The 14,578-nt window shown below is 56.0% G+C and overlaps 1 protein-coding gene across 3 annotated transcripts; it reads right to left on the minus strand.

Annotated features, from left to right (window-relative positions):
• Window positions 1-799: 799 nt before the first annotated feature.
• Window positions 800-8,692, minus strand: PPP1R1A (protein phosphatase 1 regulatory inhibitor subunit 1A). Of its 3 annotated transcripts, none has more exons than XM_036124257.2 (7): window positions 8,439-8,684; window positions 4,675-4,735; window positions 3,650-3,687; window positions 3,225-3,354; window positions 2,456-2,611; window positions 1,449-1,555; window positions 800-931 (listed from the first exon to the last, which is right to left on the minus strand). In XM_036124257.2, exons 1-7 carry the CDS (start codon window positions 8,520-8,522, stop codon window positions 926-928), a joined length of 582 nt encoding a protein of 193 aa, XP_035980150.1. In that variant the 5' UTR covers window positions 8,523-8,684; the 3' UTR covers window positions 800-925. The 3 variants fall into 3 exon arrangements, with proteins under 3 accessions (XP_035980150.1, XP_035980152.1, XP_077932223.1); XM_036124259.2 differs by having other exon boundaries at window positions 3,225-3,288; window positions 8,439-8,681; XM_078076097.1 differs by lacking the exon at window positions 2,456-2,611 and having other exon boundaries at window positions 8,439-8,692.
• Window positions 8,693-14,578: the final 5,886 nt, after the last annotated feature.

Consider the following 14,578-nt stretch of genomic DNA (forward strand, 5'->3'; position numbering starts at 1 on the left):
TCTCTACCAAAGTGCTTCTTCAGTAAGGAAGGGCGAGTCTTGCCTTCCCTCCTCCCCTCCCCACTCCACCACCTGGAAAAATCAAAAGCAGCGGGCAGGAGAGGCCTGGCTGGCCATGGAAGCTTCTTCACCTGTGCTGGGTTTTTGTCTTTTGCCCTGGCCCCTCCAAGTCTCGGACCAGGGAGAGAACTGATCTTTCTGGCTCCCAGCCAGGGCCTCTTTGTTAATAGCCACCGTGTTCTCAACCTATCTTTGCTACTGGGTTGGAATAGGGGCGGTGGTCTCATAGCTGGAGGAGGGACCATATCCTGAAGCCTGGGACTCACTGAGGCTCGGAGGACAAGGAGGCATCCACACAGCACCCCCTCTTCCCCTTGGGCCAAGGGCCAGGGTGCAGTTCCCCCCCACCTTGTCCAGCAGGCGGCGGCCACAGGACAGGCACAGCTGGACCGGCCTTTGAACTCCCAAGTCTCACCAGGCTGCAGGGCAGGCCTGCCGTGTGCTGGTATCTTTTCCTCAATTAAGAGAAGAGAACCCAGGCCTTTCCTTCCTTCTTGGTGCCCTGGAAGTTAGTCCTTACACCTGTCTGACCCCTATCTTTCTTGCCACAGCAGGTAGGGGCAGGGTTGGGGGAGAGAACTCTCCCCACCCCCAACCCCCTTCTTAAAGCTCCAGCCCAGCTTCCCAATTTCCTCCTTTCCAGACCAGCTGGGCAGAAGGACAGGGGGCTGCTGAGAGGGCAGGACAAGAAGGGAGGGAGAAAGGATTCTCCAAGCCGGGAAAGAAGGAAAATACCAAGGACCTAACACCAAATTTATCACTTTTTAAAAACAAGAGATTTTCCCTAAAAGTGAAGAATAAGAAACAGATCCAGTGTCCATGCATTCCCAACTGCAGTCTCCATTCCAGGATACCTCCTTCACTCTCAGACCTGTTGTGGGGGAGGGACAGAAAGAGAGGGGGAGTGAGAGACCAGAGGGCCCCCTGTCCCCACCCTTGCTGCTCTGCCCGTCGTCAAATGTCTAACCTCTGATGTCCCACACCAGTCCCCCCATGTGTCCCACCCACGCAGGGAGGGGGAACTGTAAGACCAAAGCCCGCGAGGCTATCTCATCAATGCCTCCGCTCCAGGCAGGACATGAGGATCTCCCTTTGGGTTCCAAACACCTTTTCTCAGAAAGCTGATGGCGGACTGCCATCACCCATTCCAGGAGCCAGAAACCCTAGTACTGAGCCCAACCCCAGTCCTTCGTCCTGCGGCTTCATCCCATTTCTCTTTGTCCGTGGATACGTAATACCCCCCAAATCTTCTTGCCTGAGACGACAGCTTTTCAGTGACTGAAGCTGGTCCTTTGTTCCCCCTTTCCCTGATTCCAGATCTTAGTCCTTGCCCGTATCCACACGGCCTGCTCTCCTGGAGACCGGGCCACCCAGCCCTGGGCTCTTACCGAGTTGGCTCCCTGGGAATCCAGTGGTGGTATATGGGTTGTGGGCTCCTCTGTGCTGGGTTTCTCACTGACTCTCTCCTGAGCCTTAGGGACAGGTTCTGCAGGCTCTAAGTAGGGAAAGTGGGCGGTGGGAGGGAAAGGCAGTATTCATGAAGGCTGGCAGAGGTTGCTGCTCTTCTTACCCCATCTGATGCTCCAGTGACCCCAGAGACAGCCCAAGACCAGGCTGGGGGCAATCGGACAAGCCCAGTGGTGTCTTCTCTAATCACAACTATGACTACAGGGTCATTATTATTATTATTTTTTTAATTGGCAATCAGAAATTAGAAAAAAAAAACCTTCAAAGGAGAGTGAAAAAAGTTTGGGTACAATTTGGCTAAACCTGACCTCATATGGGACTATCTGTAGTCTTTATTTATCCCATTTAGTGGGACCATTCAGTTCACTGCAGAAATATTAACGTGTTTGATTACAGGGCGCTCTGCTGGGGTGTTATGTAAAATGCAGTGCGTGTACCATGTCACCTTCATATAGTTGGAAGAACTCTGGATTCTGGAATCCACGTGGGATCAGGGACTGCGGGCAGGTGTTAACAGCACTTCCCATTTATTGCCTGCTTTGTATGTGTCAGCTGCTGGGCTAAGAACTGGTCTCATTTTATTTTCACAAACAACCCGAGGCCAGAGGCATCATTGTTATCATTTTACAGACTGAGGTTAAGGAAGTTGCTGGAGGCCTGTGGGCTGCTAAAGTGACAGAGCCAGGATTCTAGCCTGTGAGTGCTGTTCCCATTACAGTGGGCTCGCACCTTCCAGCAGGGAGCTCTGCGGCTCGAGCTGGGAGGGGCTGTGGTCATTCAGCAAGGAAAGGGGCACACAGGCAAATACGTGCAGTACATATAAATACATCCATATTCTTAAGACAGTTTCTGGCTACGATTAGACCCCTCCCCATGATGGGTAAGGTCTGCCTCCTCCTGGGCCAGTCCCTCCCCAGCCTGAACGTACTTTGTGCTTTCCCAGATGTGCCCAGCCTTAACTCCGCTTCTGTGTCTGTGATCCCAGGTGGGCAGGGCTCCTGGGCCCCTGTGCTCTCAGCGGCTCCCTCAGGTTCCTCTCCCTGCTGCTGTTGCCCCAGGTGATGTTCAACCATCATCTGGAGCTCTGGGGGCACAGAGAAAGAGAGGGACATGACTGTTCAGAGTCTCCTCTGTGGACTCTCCAATTCCACAGCCCCACTGAAGGGCCGTCGGACGTTGCTGGCCTGACTTTTCCATCCTCTGAGATCTGAACTGGGCGGGGTGTGTGTGTGTGTGTGTGTGTGTGTGTGTGTGTGTGTGTGTATCTGCTGGGCAACAGGGAGGTCCTAAAGCTACACAATAAAACCTATTTCCTTCAAAAGTAAGGGAGGGGACGGGCAGGGCCTTCAGGAACCAAAGATCTTCCTGACTCGCTGGGATACTCCATCTCCCATGGGGGCAAGAGGAAAGACTCCATTTAGATTCAAGAAATGCTCGAGTACCTTCTGTGTGGTGAGCACTCCATATTCTAGTTAGCTGCCATAGTGAGGGGGTACTCAGGGCTCAGTAGGTGAGGCAGGTTCCCCCAGGCCTCCCAGCTAGTCAGAGGCAGCCCAGACTGTCTAGCAACAATCCGACTATAATAAAGGCAGCTTTAAGGACTTCCCAAGGATTCCCTCCAAAGGGGTCATTAGCTCCACTGCTCCGCCTCAGGCACAGAGGGGAAGGAAGGGACGGGAAGGGGGGGTCTTCCTAACCTTTCATCGTGGGTGTGGTCCTCGTCACCTTCTTCCGTTGCCGTGGAGACATGGCCAACGTGGACTGTGAAGGACACAGAGCACAGGTGGGGGGCCAGCCCTTCTCCCCCGCCTTCTGAGCCTTGCCATGCTTTTGGATTGGAGACTGGGGTCAGTTGTGGGCTTCAGAAAGTGGGGGGCGAAATTTACTGCTTCCCAGCCGCTCCCCTCCCCCACACAATGGTGAGCAAGGAGACTGGGCTTGGGGGATACGGTGTGTGTGTGTGTGTGTGTGTGTGTGTGTATGTGTCCGCTCGTGCTCCTTTGAGGGGATGCAGAGGAGCGGGAGTCAAAAGGCCCTTCAGATTGGGTGGGGGGCTGAGGAAGAATCCCCTGAGGAGTCACTGGGTTCTCTGGGCTTTGCTGAGTGAGAGGGACCAGCTCACCTTGAGAAGCGGGTTGGGGATCCGGTCTTCATCTATCTCTGAGGGGAACAGGGAAAGGAGAAAGTGAAGAGGACTGAAAACTCAGGGGTCCCTACAGAGCTGACTTCCCAAGGGGAGGAGCCTCGGCGATCACCTCTTTTCTGATCTGCCCCTAGGAAGATGGCCCTAATGGCTGCCCCAGGCCCGCTCCCTTCAGGCTCCCTCCTGCCCTGCTTTCTTCCCCGCACGGAGTCCTGTCCTTGACTCTGTGGTCAATCTCTGTCTATATCTTTGCCTCAGACCTGGAGGTTCCTGAAGAAGGATCTGTGGTCCTTTGGCTCTTTTCCTCCCTCTCCTCCCAACCATTGCCCCCGCCCCAGGTCCAGAACTGAACCCTGCATGGGAGGGAATCCCGGATAAAGAACAGCAAGTTTATCCCGTGCAGGGACGTACAATCCTTTTTGGTAGTTGGGTGCAGGCTGGAGGCTCGGGCATCCTGAACTCCAGGCTGGCTTATGAGCATGACCACCTCTCTGCCCCTGTCCTGGCAAGCTCCCCCACACTCTTGGAGACCTGGTTCTCTCCCCAGGCCTCGTTGGGCACGCGGGTGATCGGAATACCAGCTGCTCCCTGAGCAGCATCTGACCTTCGCCTTCCCCTCTGGGGGCTGGGAAGAGGGCTGATGGAGGCGGTCCCTCCCCCTCACAGCTGTCACTGCCTCTGGGGGTGGGGGCCGCAGCATCTCAGTTGCTGGAGAAACCTGGAAGGCTGTTGCCATAGCAACGGCACTCAGTTGACCACCCCAATTCCTGGGGGGCTTAGGAGCCAGGTGCTCTCCCTCCCCTGCCCCAGCACTGCTCCATCTTGCCAAAGCAAAGGAAATCCTCCTGCGACTGCAGCCACCGCTTTCCCGACCCCGGGGGCTGAGGAGCTAGCTCTCTCTGACTCTTCTGATCGGCCCTTCCAGCCGGCGCCTGCCTTCTCTCACTGGACCCGGCTGTCCTCAGCAGCCCCCACGCCCTTCAGCGACCCATCCCTGGGGTTACCTGGGGAGGACTGGTCGCTGGTCAGCACGAGGGTGGCAGGCGTGGGGCGGCGCCTCCGGATCTGAGGGAAGAGGTCAAGTGCACGTGGAAGCATCGAAGCCCCACCCAATCCCACTCAGCAACATAATCCAGGCTCCCCGCTTACTATCCCTCAAAAAATGCCCCATTACACGGAACCTACCATCCCAAGATGGACATTCCCGGGCCCACCCCTCCCCCTTGGGGACCCAAAAGACCCCCCACCCCCCTTTCTGTTTCTACATCTCCCTAGCGCTCCGTCTCAGCAGCTCTATCTGCTCTCATGCATGGATCTCTGGCTTGCTGTCCTTCTGTCCATCCTGACCAATCGTCAGAAATAACCCGAGAGGGCCAAGGCTTTTCCCTCAGTGGTCCAGCCCCCCCCCCAAAACAGACATTAACCTTTGGTGTGCCGGCATCGGTGGAGAGCACCCCTCAGTCCTCACCCAGCCTGGGTGGACGGCTCAGGGAAGGTAGTGCTGAAGGTGCATTTCTCTGGCCCGCGAGCTGGCTCATTCCCCAAAGTCCTCCCTATCCTGGGACACACTGCCTTTCTAATTTGTCAGGAAATGCGGTCTGGGGAAATCCTCATCATGGTAAATAAAATACTAGCAGGAGTCTAGTCAGGGCCTAAAGTCACTGAAAAATCTTACCCTGGGCTCCAGGGTCCCAGTCTAAGAAATTAACATATAAAAGCAGACCGTCCGCGGGGCGGTTGCTATTCTTTTGTCCACGCTGCCAATAAAGTTGATTGCTGTTGAAGTCAGTCCAAGGACTCCTGGGACATGTGGTTTTTTTCCCCTTTCTCTGGAGGGTTTAGAGGCTTGGAAGTGAGGGGACCCGTGGGGCTGGAGTCCCTGCAGCTCCCTCCAGGGCAGAAGAGAGGAGGGAAGGCTAAACGGGCTGGGAAAGGGGCTAAAATTATCCAGGGCTGAGAGTAGTAGGGTGAGGACCCTGAAGGATCAAATTCCTCTCTTTTCTGTGTCCCATTATTTAGTATCACTACTCTTGGGGGTGGGGTAAGACTCCTGCCCTTCTCTATGCCCAGAAAGTGGGTATCAGCCCTAGCAAGAGGCACAGTGTTAGTCTGAGAGGGGGACTCTCCCTAAAGAAATGGGATGCGTACAATGGGGGGGGGGGTAGGTTGGGGTAGGTCATTGTTTTCTCTGGAGATTCCAGCGACATCTGTTTGGGGTGACATTTCAAGGTCCCTGGCAGTAGCAGTCCTGTGTGGGTGTGTGCACACGCGCACATACACATCGGCACTACACAGACATTAGTTGTGAGTCGGTCTGGCCGTTCCTGATGCGGAGGTGCTGGGCACCAGCAGGCGGGCACGTCGGCTTCCCATCTGCAGGGTGAGGGCCATCCCTTCCCTAGGGGAGGACTCCCTTTTCTTTCTTTCCTGCTGTGGGTGGAGGGGGCATGCTGGCTGTGGAGGAGTCAGAGAGACAGGGAGAGGGTGGGGGTGTTAGTGGAAGTTGGGATCCTGAGAAGGGACCACAAGCACGTCAGAAAGGGCCTTTGAGAGCGCAGCAGGGCTCTGTGATGTTGGACAGGTCCCTTAGCCCATTTCCTTGCCTTGGACAAGATTTCTAGGCACTCAGAGTCTTTGAGAATTTTGATATCCTATAGCAGCAGGGAGTCAGGTCAGCCTTCCTAAAGCACCTCCCAGGCACCTGAACTACTGGGAAATGAATAGATCACCTCTCTTCTTTCTCTTGCACCTATCTCAAATTCTACTGCTCAAGGGCACCTGGTGCCTTTGCCTCTGATTTGCTGCCAAACCAGTCATGCCAAAGACCTGGTAGTTGTGGGCACCCCTCCCTCCCCTGCCATTCTGTGCTCCATAACTCATGATTTCTAACCCCCTTTGCTCTTCCATGTCCGTCTATATTAGGAGCTCCTGCCACGCCTGGAGCTTTTTGATTGGGTAACACACTTGGGCAACACAGCAAGAGGGGCCGAGGTTAGACTGCAGGTAGAATTTCAGGTCTAGTGGACACCAATTTCGGAATATTAGAGAAAAGCAGGCAGAAGTCCTAGCTCTTTTTTCACTCTGGCTCCTTACCACTGTCTTCTCCTCCTCCTCTGTTTCCTGACCCCTGAACCAGCTGGCCTACCCCCTCCTCCTCCGGACACACACACCGACACCTGCCTTCTCGAACACCAAACAGATGCAGGTGTCAGGCAGTGAGACCTGTGTATGCCGGTGGGAGGCAGTCCTTCTTGTCACTTCACCCCTAACCCCCCCAGCCCCTACTCATGGGGCCTTTTTTCTGAGTCTGAGGTTATCTTAGCCAGTCCCTGCCTCCGGGCATAACAGCCTTGCCCCTGACTCTGGGGGAACACTCCCCAAGCTCGGGCTCTCTACCCTCCTCATCCTCACCAGGCCTGAGGTCTCCCCACAGTCCCTCCTACTGTCACCCCTTCGAGGTCTGGAGAGGCGGCTCCCCTCAGGCCAGGGAGAGGGGGCGGGGGCAGGTTCCTCACCCCTGCCCACACTTTGGGAAGCTGAAGTTACAGGGAGAGTGTGTGTCCCGACCCTTCCCTTCACACCCTGACCTTATTCCAGCAAAGCAAGACAGAGGACACTCTCTCCAGCCCATCCCAAGAGGTCACAGAGTTTTTTTCAGGTGGGGAGGCCCAGCCAGAGCCCTGGGAGCCGGTTGGGGGGAATGGAGAACTGACCTTGTGGCCAGTGGATATTCCTTAGGAATAGGGATGTCCAGGGAAATGGACAGAGAACACAGAAAGAGATGGAGCAATGAGCAAATGAGCAAATATTTGGTAAATGGGTGGTAGTAGTGACCACGGGCGGTCACCCTCTCCACACACATGCTCACTCTCCCTGAGACACACACTTGCTCACACACTGTCATCCACTGCCACCTCTGCCAGGCGGCTCCGAGCTAAAAATAGATCAGGCCCTGGGCTGGGCCAGGGCCTTGGACTCCCACCCACTGAGCCAAGGCCAGCACAGTGCTGCTCCCTTGCATAGGGGGTCCCTTGCCCCCAGCCCCCAGAAAGCCCCTGCCTCTGGCTTCCCGGTACCATTCTCTCCATGCCACCCCACTCCCTGCTCCAAAGGGCAGGAGTTGGGACTAGGGACCCACGTGTCCAGACTTGCAGAAGAGGGGAACCTCGGCCTCTGGACCCGACCACCCCTCTCCCCAAAGCCCCAGCCCTTTCAGTTTTCCCCAGCTCCTTCTTCTTCTTCTCACTCTCTGGGGTCAGACAAGGTAGCCTTCAGTTAGGGGAGGACCAGGGAGGCGATTTCTCTTCTTTCAACTCCTTTCGACAGCACCAGGCTCCCTCCATTACCTACCTTCTCGCCCCCAACCCCACCCCCGCCCCGAGCCCCTCCCGCAAGGCTGCCGTACCCTTCGGCGCCCCCATCGAGCTCAGAAACTCTGCGGGGGGGGGGTGTTGAGTGGGTGGGGGATGCAAACCTGGCGAAGGGGGGTAGGGGTCGTGTCCTCAGGCAGGCCCCCTCCCCCAGGCCTGGGAGGCAGAGAGCGACCCTCCGCGGGGGACAGGCTTCGAGTGGAGGCGCTCGCCCTCGCACAGACGGGGATGTGGCTCCAGAGGTGGGGGAGGGGAGAGAAGACCCCCAAACCGAGCGCGGTCGCCCTCACAGGGGCGCCCTGCGAAGGGCGGACGAAGCGGGTTTCTCAGATCCCACAGCCCAGGGGTCCGTCGTCCGTTGCTGGGCGAGTCCCCTGCCACCCCGCCCTGCTCCGCACCTGCTCCGCCGCCTCGGGGTCAAGGTGCGGCTCCAGCAGCGGGACCGTGAACTGGATCTTCCGCGGGCTGTTGTCTTGCTCCATGGCTGGGGCGGCGGCCGCTGGGCCGGCGCTGCGGCGGGAGGGCGGGCGGCGGGACTCGGGGCTGGGGCGGGCGCGCTCCCTCTCCGCTCCGCTCGGGCCCCGGCCCCAGCCCGGCGCGCTCCGCTCCCGGCTCCCGGCCCCGCGCTCCCGGCTCCCGGCCCCGGGGACTCTGCGGCCGCCGATTGGCTCCGCACCCGCCCCTCCCGGCCCCCTCCCCCTCCCCCAGCCCGGAACTTTAACCCCGTCGTGGCTGCGCCGCGGGCTGCGGGAGACCCCGCCGGCGGGCGAGCCGGGTGTGGCCGGGTCCGGGCGGTGGTCGGCGGCCCCGGCCCGCATCCAGGCGTCCTCAGAGTTCCGGGCAGGGAGGGGGGGGTTGGGGAGCGGGACGGAGAACTTCTCTAGGCTGGGACGGGTTTTAGGAGTGGGAAGGTGGAGGGGCGCTGCCAAGAGGAGGCGGCAAACGTGAGAGGAAGATTTCATTTATGATCTGAAAACGGGTTGTCTCATAGAGCAAAGAAGGAAAGGGGATTTAGGCATGCAGCAGGAGGGGTGAAGGCTAGACACGGAGAGGGACTTGTCCTGGAGAGGAAAACACTAGGGCAAAGGTGAAAACTTGGAGGAGAGGGGTGCGGTCCCGGCGCCGACAGTTCCCTTGGCCGACAGGGAGGGCGAATTGAAGATCTTAAAGGGTCTCCAGAGGCCAGAGCCTCTCTCTTGAAGTGCGGATGGGAGTGGGTGGAGGGCTCCGGGAGAGAGGACCATCTGGGTATCAGCAGACGGAGTGTTGGGGGTGGGGAGCCGATAATGCTTGTGAAATAGATTTCTCTTTCTGCTTGCTAAACTATGGGTCTGGGAAAGCAGGTGAAAGGCCTTCGAGGGGAGAATGCTGGGGGATGAAGAGGGAAACTCCTGGTGGGGTGGCTTGTTTACAGGTGGGGTTGGTTTCCAGTTCCACTACTGGCAGGATCATGAAAATGATCTGCTGTAACTGAAGGGATGGAGGTTAGACTCAGTGAAGAACTTACCGTGTTGGTGTAGGACCAGATGTCAATCCATACAGTGAGTGAGGCAGATAGGATATTCTTAGGAGCTGGTGGCACCCTGCCAGGGCCTGGGGGTCATTGGATGGAGGGAGAAGAGGTGCTGTGGCCCTGGGGTGGGGCAGGGCTGGATGCATCACTGGGGGAGGAGAAGGACTGGAGGTAGGGAGGAGAAGGGACAGGGAGTTCTGGGGGAGGGGCTGGGCCAGGGCCAGGGCAAGAGATCTGTTTCTTTAGCTTGAAGACCGGCACCTGGCAAGTTCCATACAGATTAATGCCTGGTTCTCTGGGGTCCCTATGATCACCCTCTCCTCTAAGGGCTCAGCCTCAACTCTTAGTTGCCTCCTCTCTTGGGCAGCCCTTCCCTGACCTGGATTTCACGGCCCCTTCCCCTTTTACCTCCCAAAATAACCTCCCCTGTCCTCCCCCCTTGCCATATCTCTTTACATGTGCCAGGCCCAGCTCGGTTTTCCCAGGGCAAGCCTGGGGTTATAGGGACCCAGTGGGCCAGCCAGACCTCCATTTGCATGTTAACTGACCCCATTTTGCTGTCACCTGGACTCTAGGAATGACCCCCTACACTCAGTCTGCACTCATAGGGTCCCTTGGCATTCTTTTTAAAAACTTTTTTCCTCCAGTTTTATTGAAAAATAAGCGACATACATCAGTGTATAAATTTAAGGCATACATACAGCACCATGGTTTGACTTACATATATTGTGACATGATGACCACAATAGGTTCAGCTAACATTCATCTTCTCATAAGATACAATAAAAAAGAAAAAGAAAGAAAGAAGAGAAAAAGGAAAAAATTCTCTTTGTGATGAGAACTCAGGAGTTACTCTGTTAACAACTTTCCTGGTGTCTCATAGAGCGGTGTTAGCTCTGGTCATCATGTGGTACATTACACCCCCAGCACTTATTCATCTTAAATCTGGAGTTTGTACCTTTTGACCACCTTCCTCCATTTCCCGGTCCCCCTCCCCTCTGCCTCTGATAACTGCAAATCTGATCTCCTTTTCTAGGAGTTTGACTTTTGTTTTAGATTCCACATAGAAGTGAGATCATACAGTATTTGTCTTTGTCTGATTTATTTCACTTAGCATAATGCTTTCAAGGTCCATCCACGTTTCCTTCCCACTCGCCCACCTCCTAACCACACATACACAAAACAGGGTCCAAAGTATCCTCTAAATAGGTGACTTGCACATCCCTTACCCCATTCCACGAGGACCCTGGAACTTGAAGCCAGGATTATCATACCCCTGGATCTCTGGGGCTTCAAAATCTCCTACTGAGGCTCAGTTTCCTCATTTGTAAAATGGGAGAAGAGTCCCTGCCTGATAGGGTTGAGTATCATATGAGGTAAGTGCCTGGCACATAGAACACCCTCGATTAATCCGTGGCTGCCGATGTTACTGTCTTGTCATCTCCTAGCAGGGCAGCAGTGAGGGGAGTCGTCTCTCCAGGCTCTCATCAGGAGAACCTTCACCCCACCCCGGTCATCCAGTTTGCCTGGGCCTCTTTCATATTCCCCCTTTCCCCTCAGACTTTGGTCTGGCCATGGAGATTCCTCCCAAGTCCTACACCCACCCTTCATGTTGCTTCCTCAAGCTCCAGATTCTCCGAACCCCTTGCCCTGAAAGCTACAGGTAAGGAGAGGGGCCCAGGTTGCTCAGGCTTTGGAGAGATGGCTGATGGGGGGCTGTGTGGGAAGAAGGGTCCCGGAGCAGCCAGTGCTGGGGTGGAGGCAGAGGAAGAGAGAGCAGGGAGAGGGAGGAGAGAGCTCTGGGTACGGGTTCGGGCTTGCTTCAAGAGCAGGAGGCTGGGTGCAGGTGGGCGAAGCGTTTGCGGGTAGCGCGGAGGTGGAGTGTGGCCGGCTGCAGCCTCTGGGGCTGGGGTCTCAGCGTGGGCTAGAACGGGGCTGTCTGGGTGTCGCGTTTTGACCTTTATTCATGCCCAGAGCTGGCTGAGTGGCTGTGAGTGTGTGTTGAGCTTGTGGGGGGAAGAAGGCCGGGGTTGCTCACACACTGGGCTGGGGAGGCGTGGAGGGCCCGCCACCTGCTCTTGGGGGCCCCTGGTTGGAGGTGGAGCGCTTGCAGGTGTCTGCGGGAGGTGTGCTCGCGTGTGCAGGCAGGCGTTGCCGTCCCTGCCGCAGCCGCAGCCGGGGCTGGAGAAGTAGCTGGTCCGCGCAGTGCACTTCTGGCTCCATGAAATATTTAAGGCTACAGGGATGTGACTCGGTGACGCAGTCACTTAGCCTTAGTGCGCCCCCCCCCCCGCTGGACTCTGGGTTAATGGGGCTGCTCTTTTCGTTCTCAGCACGTTCTGCTTTTATTTAGCTGTCCTCCTTACCCCCACTAACCTTCTCATGCATTAATTCACTAATCCTCGCAACCCACCAGGAGGGAGGCACGTATTAGGATCTTTATTTTACTTCTCACCGGTGGGGTCATGGAGCGAGCTGATGCTGGGATGGGCCGCTTGGGTTGGCATTTGGGAGGCTAGAGGTCAGTTCCTCCCTCTGCGGCCGACTCTCTGGGCCAGTGTGGTGGGGCCGTCACTACCTCCCTGCCCCCGAAAGCACACTGGTCTCTGTTTTCTCATCTGTAAAATGAGGGGGACCGGGTGACGGCGTGGGTTTCTTCCCATTCTGAAATGTCGTCATCCTGAGTTAAGGGTGCTCCAGCCATATACTGGGAAGTCTCAGACCCAGAGGCAGGGACCGTACCTCTATCTTTGCATTTCTCCCCACCTGGCCATTGTGGCAGGGGTCAGCTCCTGCTTGTTGGATACATGACGCATGCATACTTTTTCACACACTTCGCTCTGACGAGGTGAGGCTTGAGGCTGATTTACACACCCAAAGGAGCAACGACCCCATCCAAGTGGTCCCCCTGGGAAGCCATATGTTCACACCAATTTGCTGCGGTTTCTCAAACATTTCTGGAAACTCTTTTGGAACATCTCAGAGCTTGTGGCATATGCTCTGAAAATCCTCACTGTGGAGTAAATCTTTGCCCTTCGGACTGGCTTTGCTCTTCTGGAAACGACTGGGAGTCTTTAGGGGGTCACACCTTGTGAAGAAGGAGGGAAGCCAGCTGGGGAGCAGAACTTGACCTGGAACTGAGGTGCGGGTACCCTGTAGTGAGGTCGTGTGCCCCCTGCGGCTCCGACGCCCATCCAGAAGACCTCTCCGCAAGAGAAGTTTCCAGAGCTTCTTGTGGGCCCGAGCAGCACCATTGGAGCAGATATGTGGCCTCTCAGGCGATGACTTGAAAGACCCCGCCTCCCTTCACTGTGTATGTCCTGGTTTGCCCGTGAAAAAGCCCATCGTTGCAACTCTGCCAGGCTTGGGGACACACCCCCCCGGCAGCTGGCACTCTCGGGAATGGAGCCAATGCTGGTGATTCAAACACAGGGGCTGCTCACTTCCAAAGTGCTTTGTGTCTTCTGGAAGCACACACTGGTAGAGGTGGAAGAAACTTGAAGATCAATCCATCCCCCTCAAATTAGAGAGGAGAAACTGAGGCCAAGAGAGAGGAAGCAGCTCTTCCGAGGACTAGAACCCATGCCAACACTTTTCCCGAGAAGCCAGATTTGGTGGCTTTGGCAGGGCAGTGGCTGAGCCTGAAACAGGGGCATGGACCAGATGACCTCTTGAGATGCATTTTAACCCTATGATCATCATCCGTCCAGAAGAGCCAATCCTTAGCTAGCCCCTTCTACCCCAACTCTAACAGTTGAGTTGGATTCATTCTTCCAACCAATATTTATTGGGTGCCAGGTATTATGCTAAGTGCCGGGGATACAGTGGAGAACAAAATGGATAGTCTCTGTCCATGGGCATCTTAGAGCCTAGCAGGGGTCAGGGCGGTGGTGGGCTGACCCAGGAATTAGAAGTGATGACTATGACAAAGGGGGAAGTACAAGAATGAGCTGCATCAAGAAAAGAACAAGGTCAGCATAACCTCTGACTGCTCAGAACCCTCACAGGCGCATATGAGCTCCCTCCAGCATGGTGGTTAAACTCCCAGCTTCTGGAGCAACCTGCCTGGGTTCAAGTTCTGCCACTTGAGAGCTCTGTGACTTTGGGCAAGTTGTATAACCTCTCTGAGGCTCAGTTTTCCCGCCTGTACATCACAGGGATTCCTATCGTTACGGAGAGGGCTGGGATGAGGTAATGTCCATGGAGAGCCTAGCGCGGGGCCTGGCGCCCACCAGGCACTTGAGAAATGGACAAGAGTAGCTAGGAGTTCATCTTCGCGAATGTTTTCTCCATTGACTCTGGACAAAGCAGGGAAGAAGAAATGGGGATTTCAAAGCTTTCAGAATTAGGGGGTGGGTATCTGTGGGACATCCCTTGCCCCTTTTCAGCCAGATCCTGCTCCTCCCTGCCTTTGTCTGATCAGCTGTTCTTGATGTCCAGCTGTATCCTCATCAGCATGGGTGATCACCCTGCCCTGCTAATTAACACCAACCCTGTTAATGATTAAATCTAATGACTTTGACTTGGGGATGTGATGGAAAATTCCCCAGCCACAGGACAGGATGAGGGTAGGTTACCAGGAGTAGGAGGGAAGGGCCCCCTGAGCTCTGGATGTGTTGTTGAGGGTTGGTGGCTGGGGGTGGGGTGGGGGTGGGGCCAGATGCCTGGATTTTTTCTCGGGGCTGCCCAGCAGGGGAGTATGCATGGAGGGGGTCGTTTGAAAGTTATAGCCAGCCCTCCTCCCCCGTTCCTCCCAGGCTTGGCAGAGCGCACTGGGACCCAGCCCAAGCCTTGGCATTCCTCTTGCCAGGGGTTGGTAGATTGCAGCTAGAGCAAGGACGGACGCGAGATGGTGGATTAGTGTCCCAGGGCTGCCGTGACAAAGTGCCACTAACCCGGTGGCTTCAAGCAGCAGGAACTTATTCTGTCACAGTTCTGGAGGCTAGGACTGTGAGATCAAGGTGTCGGCAGGGCCAGGCTCCCTCTAAGGAAGAAGGCTCTTGGGCTTCTAGAAAAAGGGCTCTA

This window comes from Halichoerus grypus, chromosome 6 (assembly GCF_964656455.1).
Source record: "Halichoerus grypus chromosome 6, mHalGry1.hap1.1, whole genome shotgun sequence".
NCBI classification, from domain to species: Eukaryota; Metazoa; Chordata; class Mammalia; order Carnivora; family Phocidae; genus Halichoerus; species Halichoerus grypus.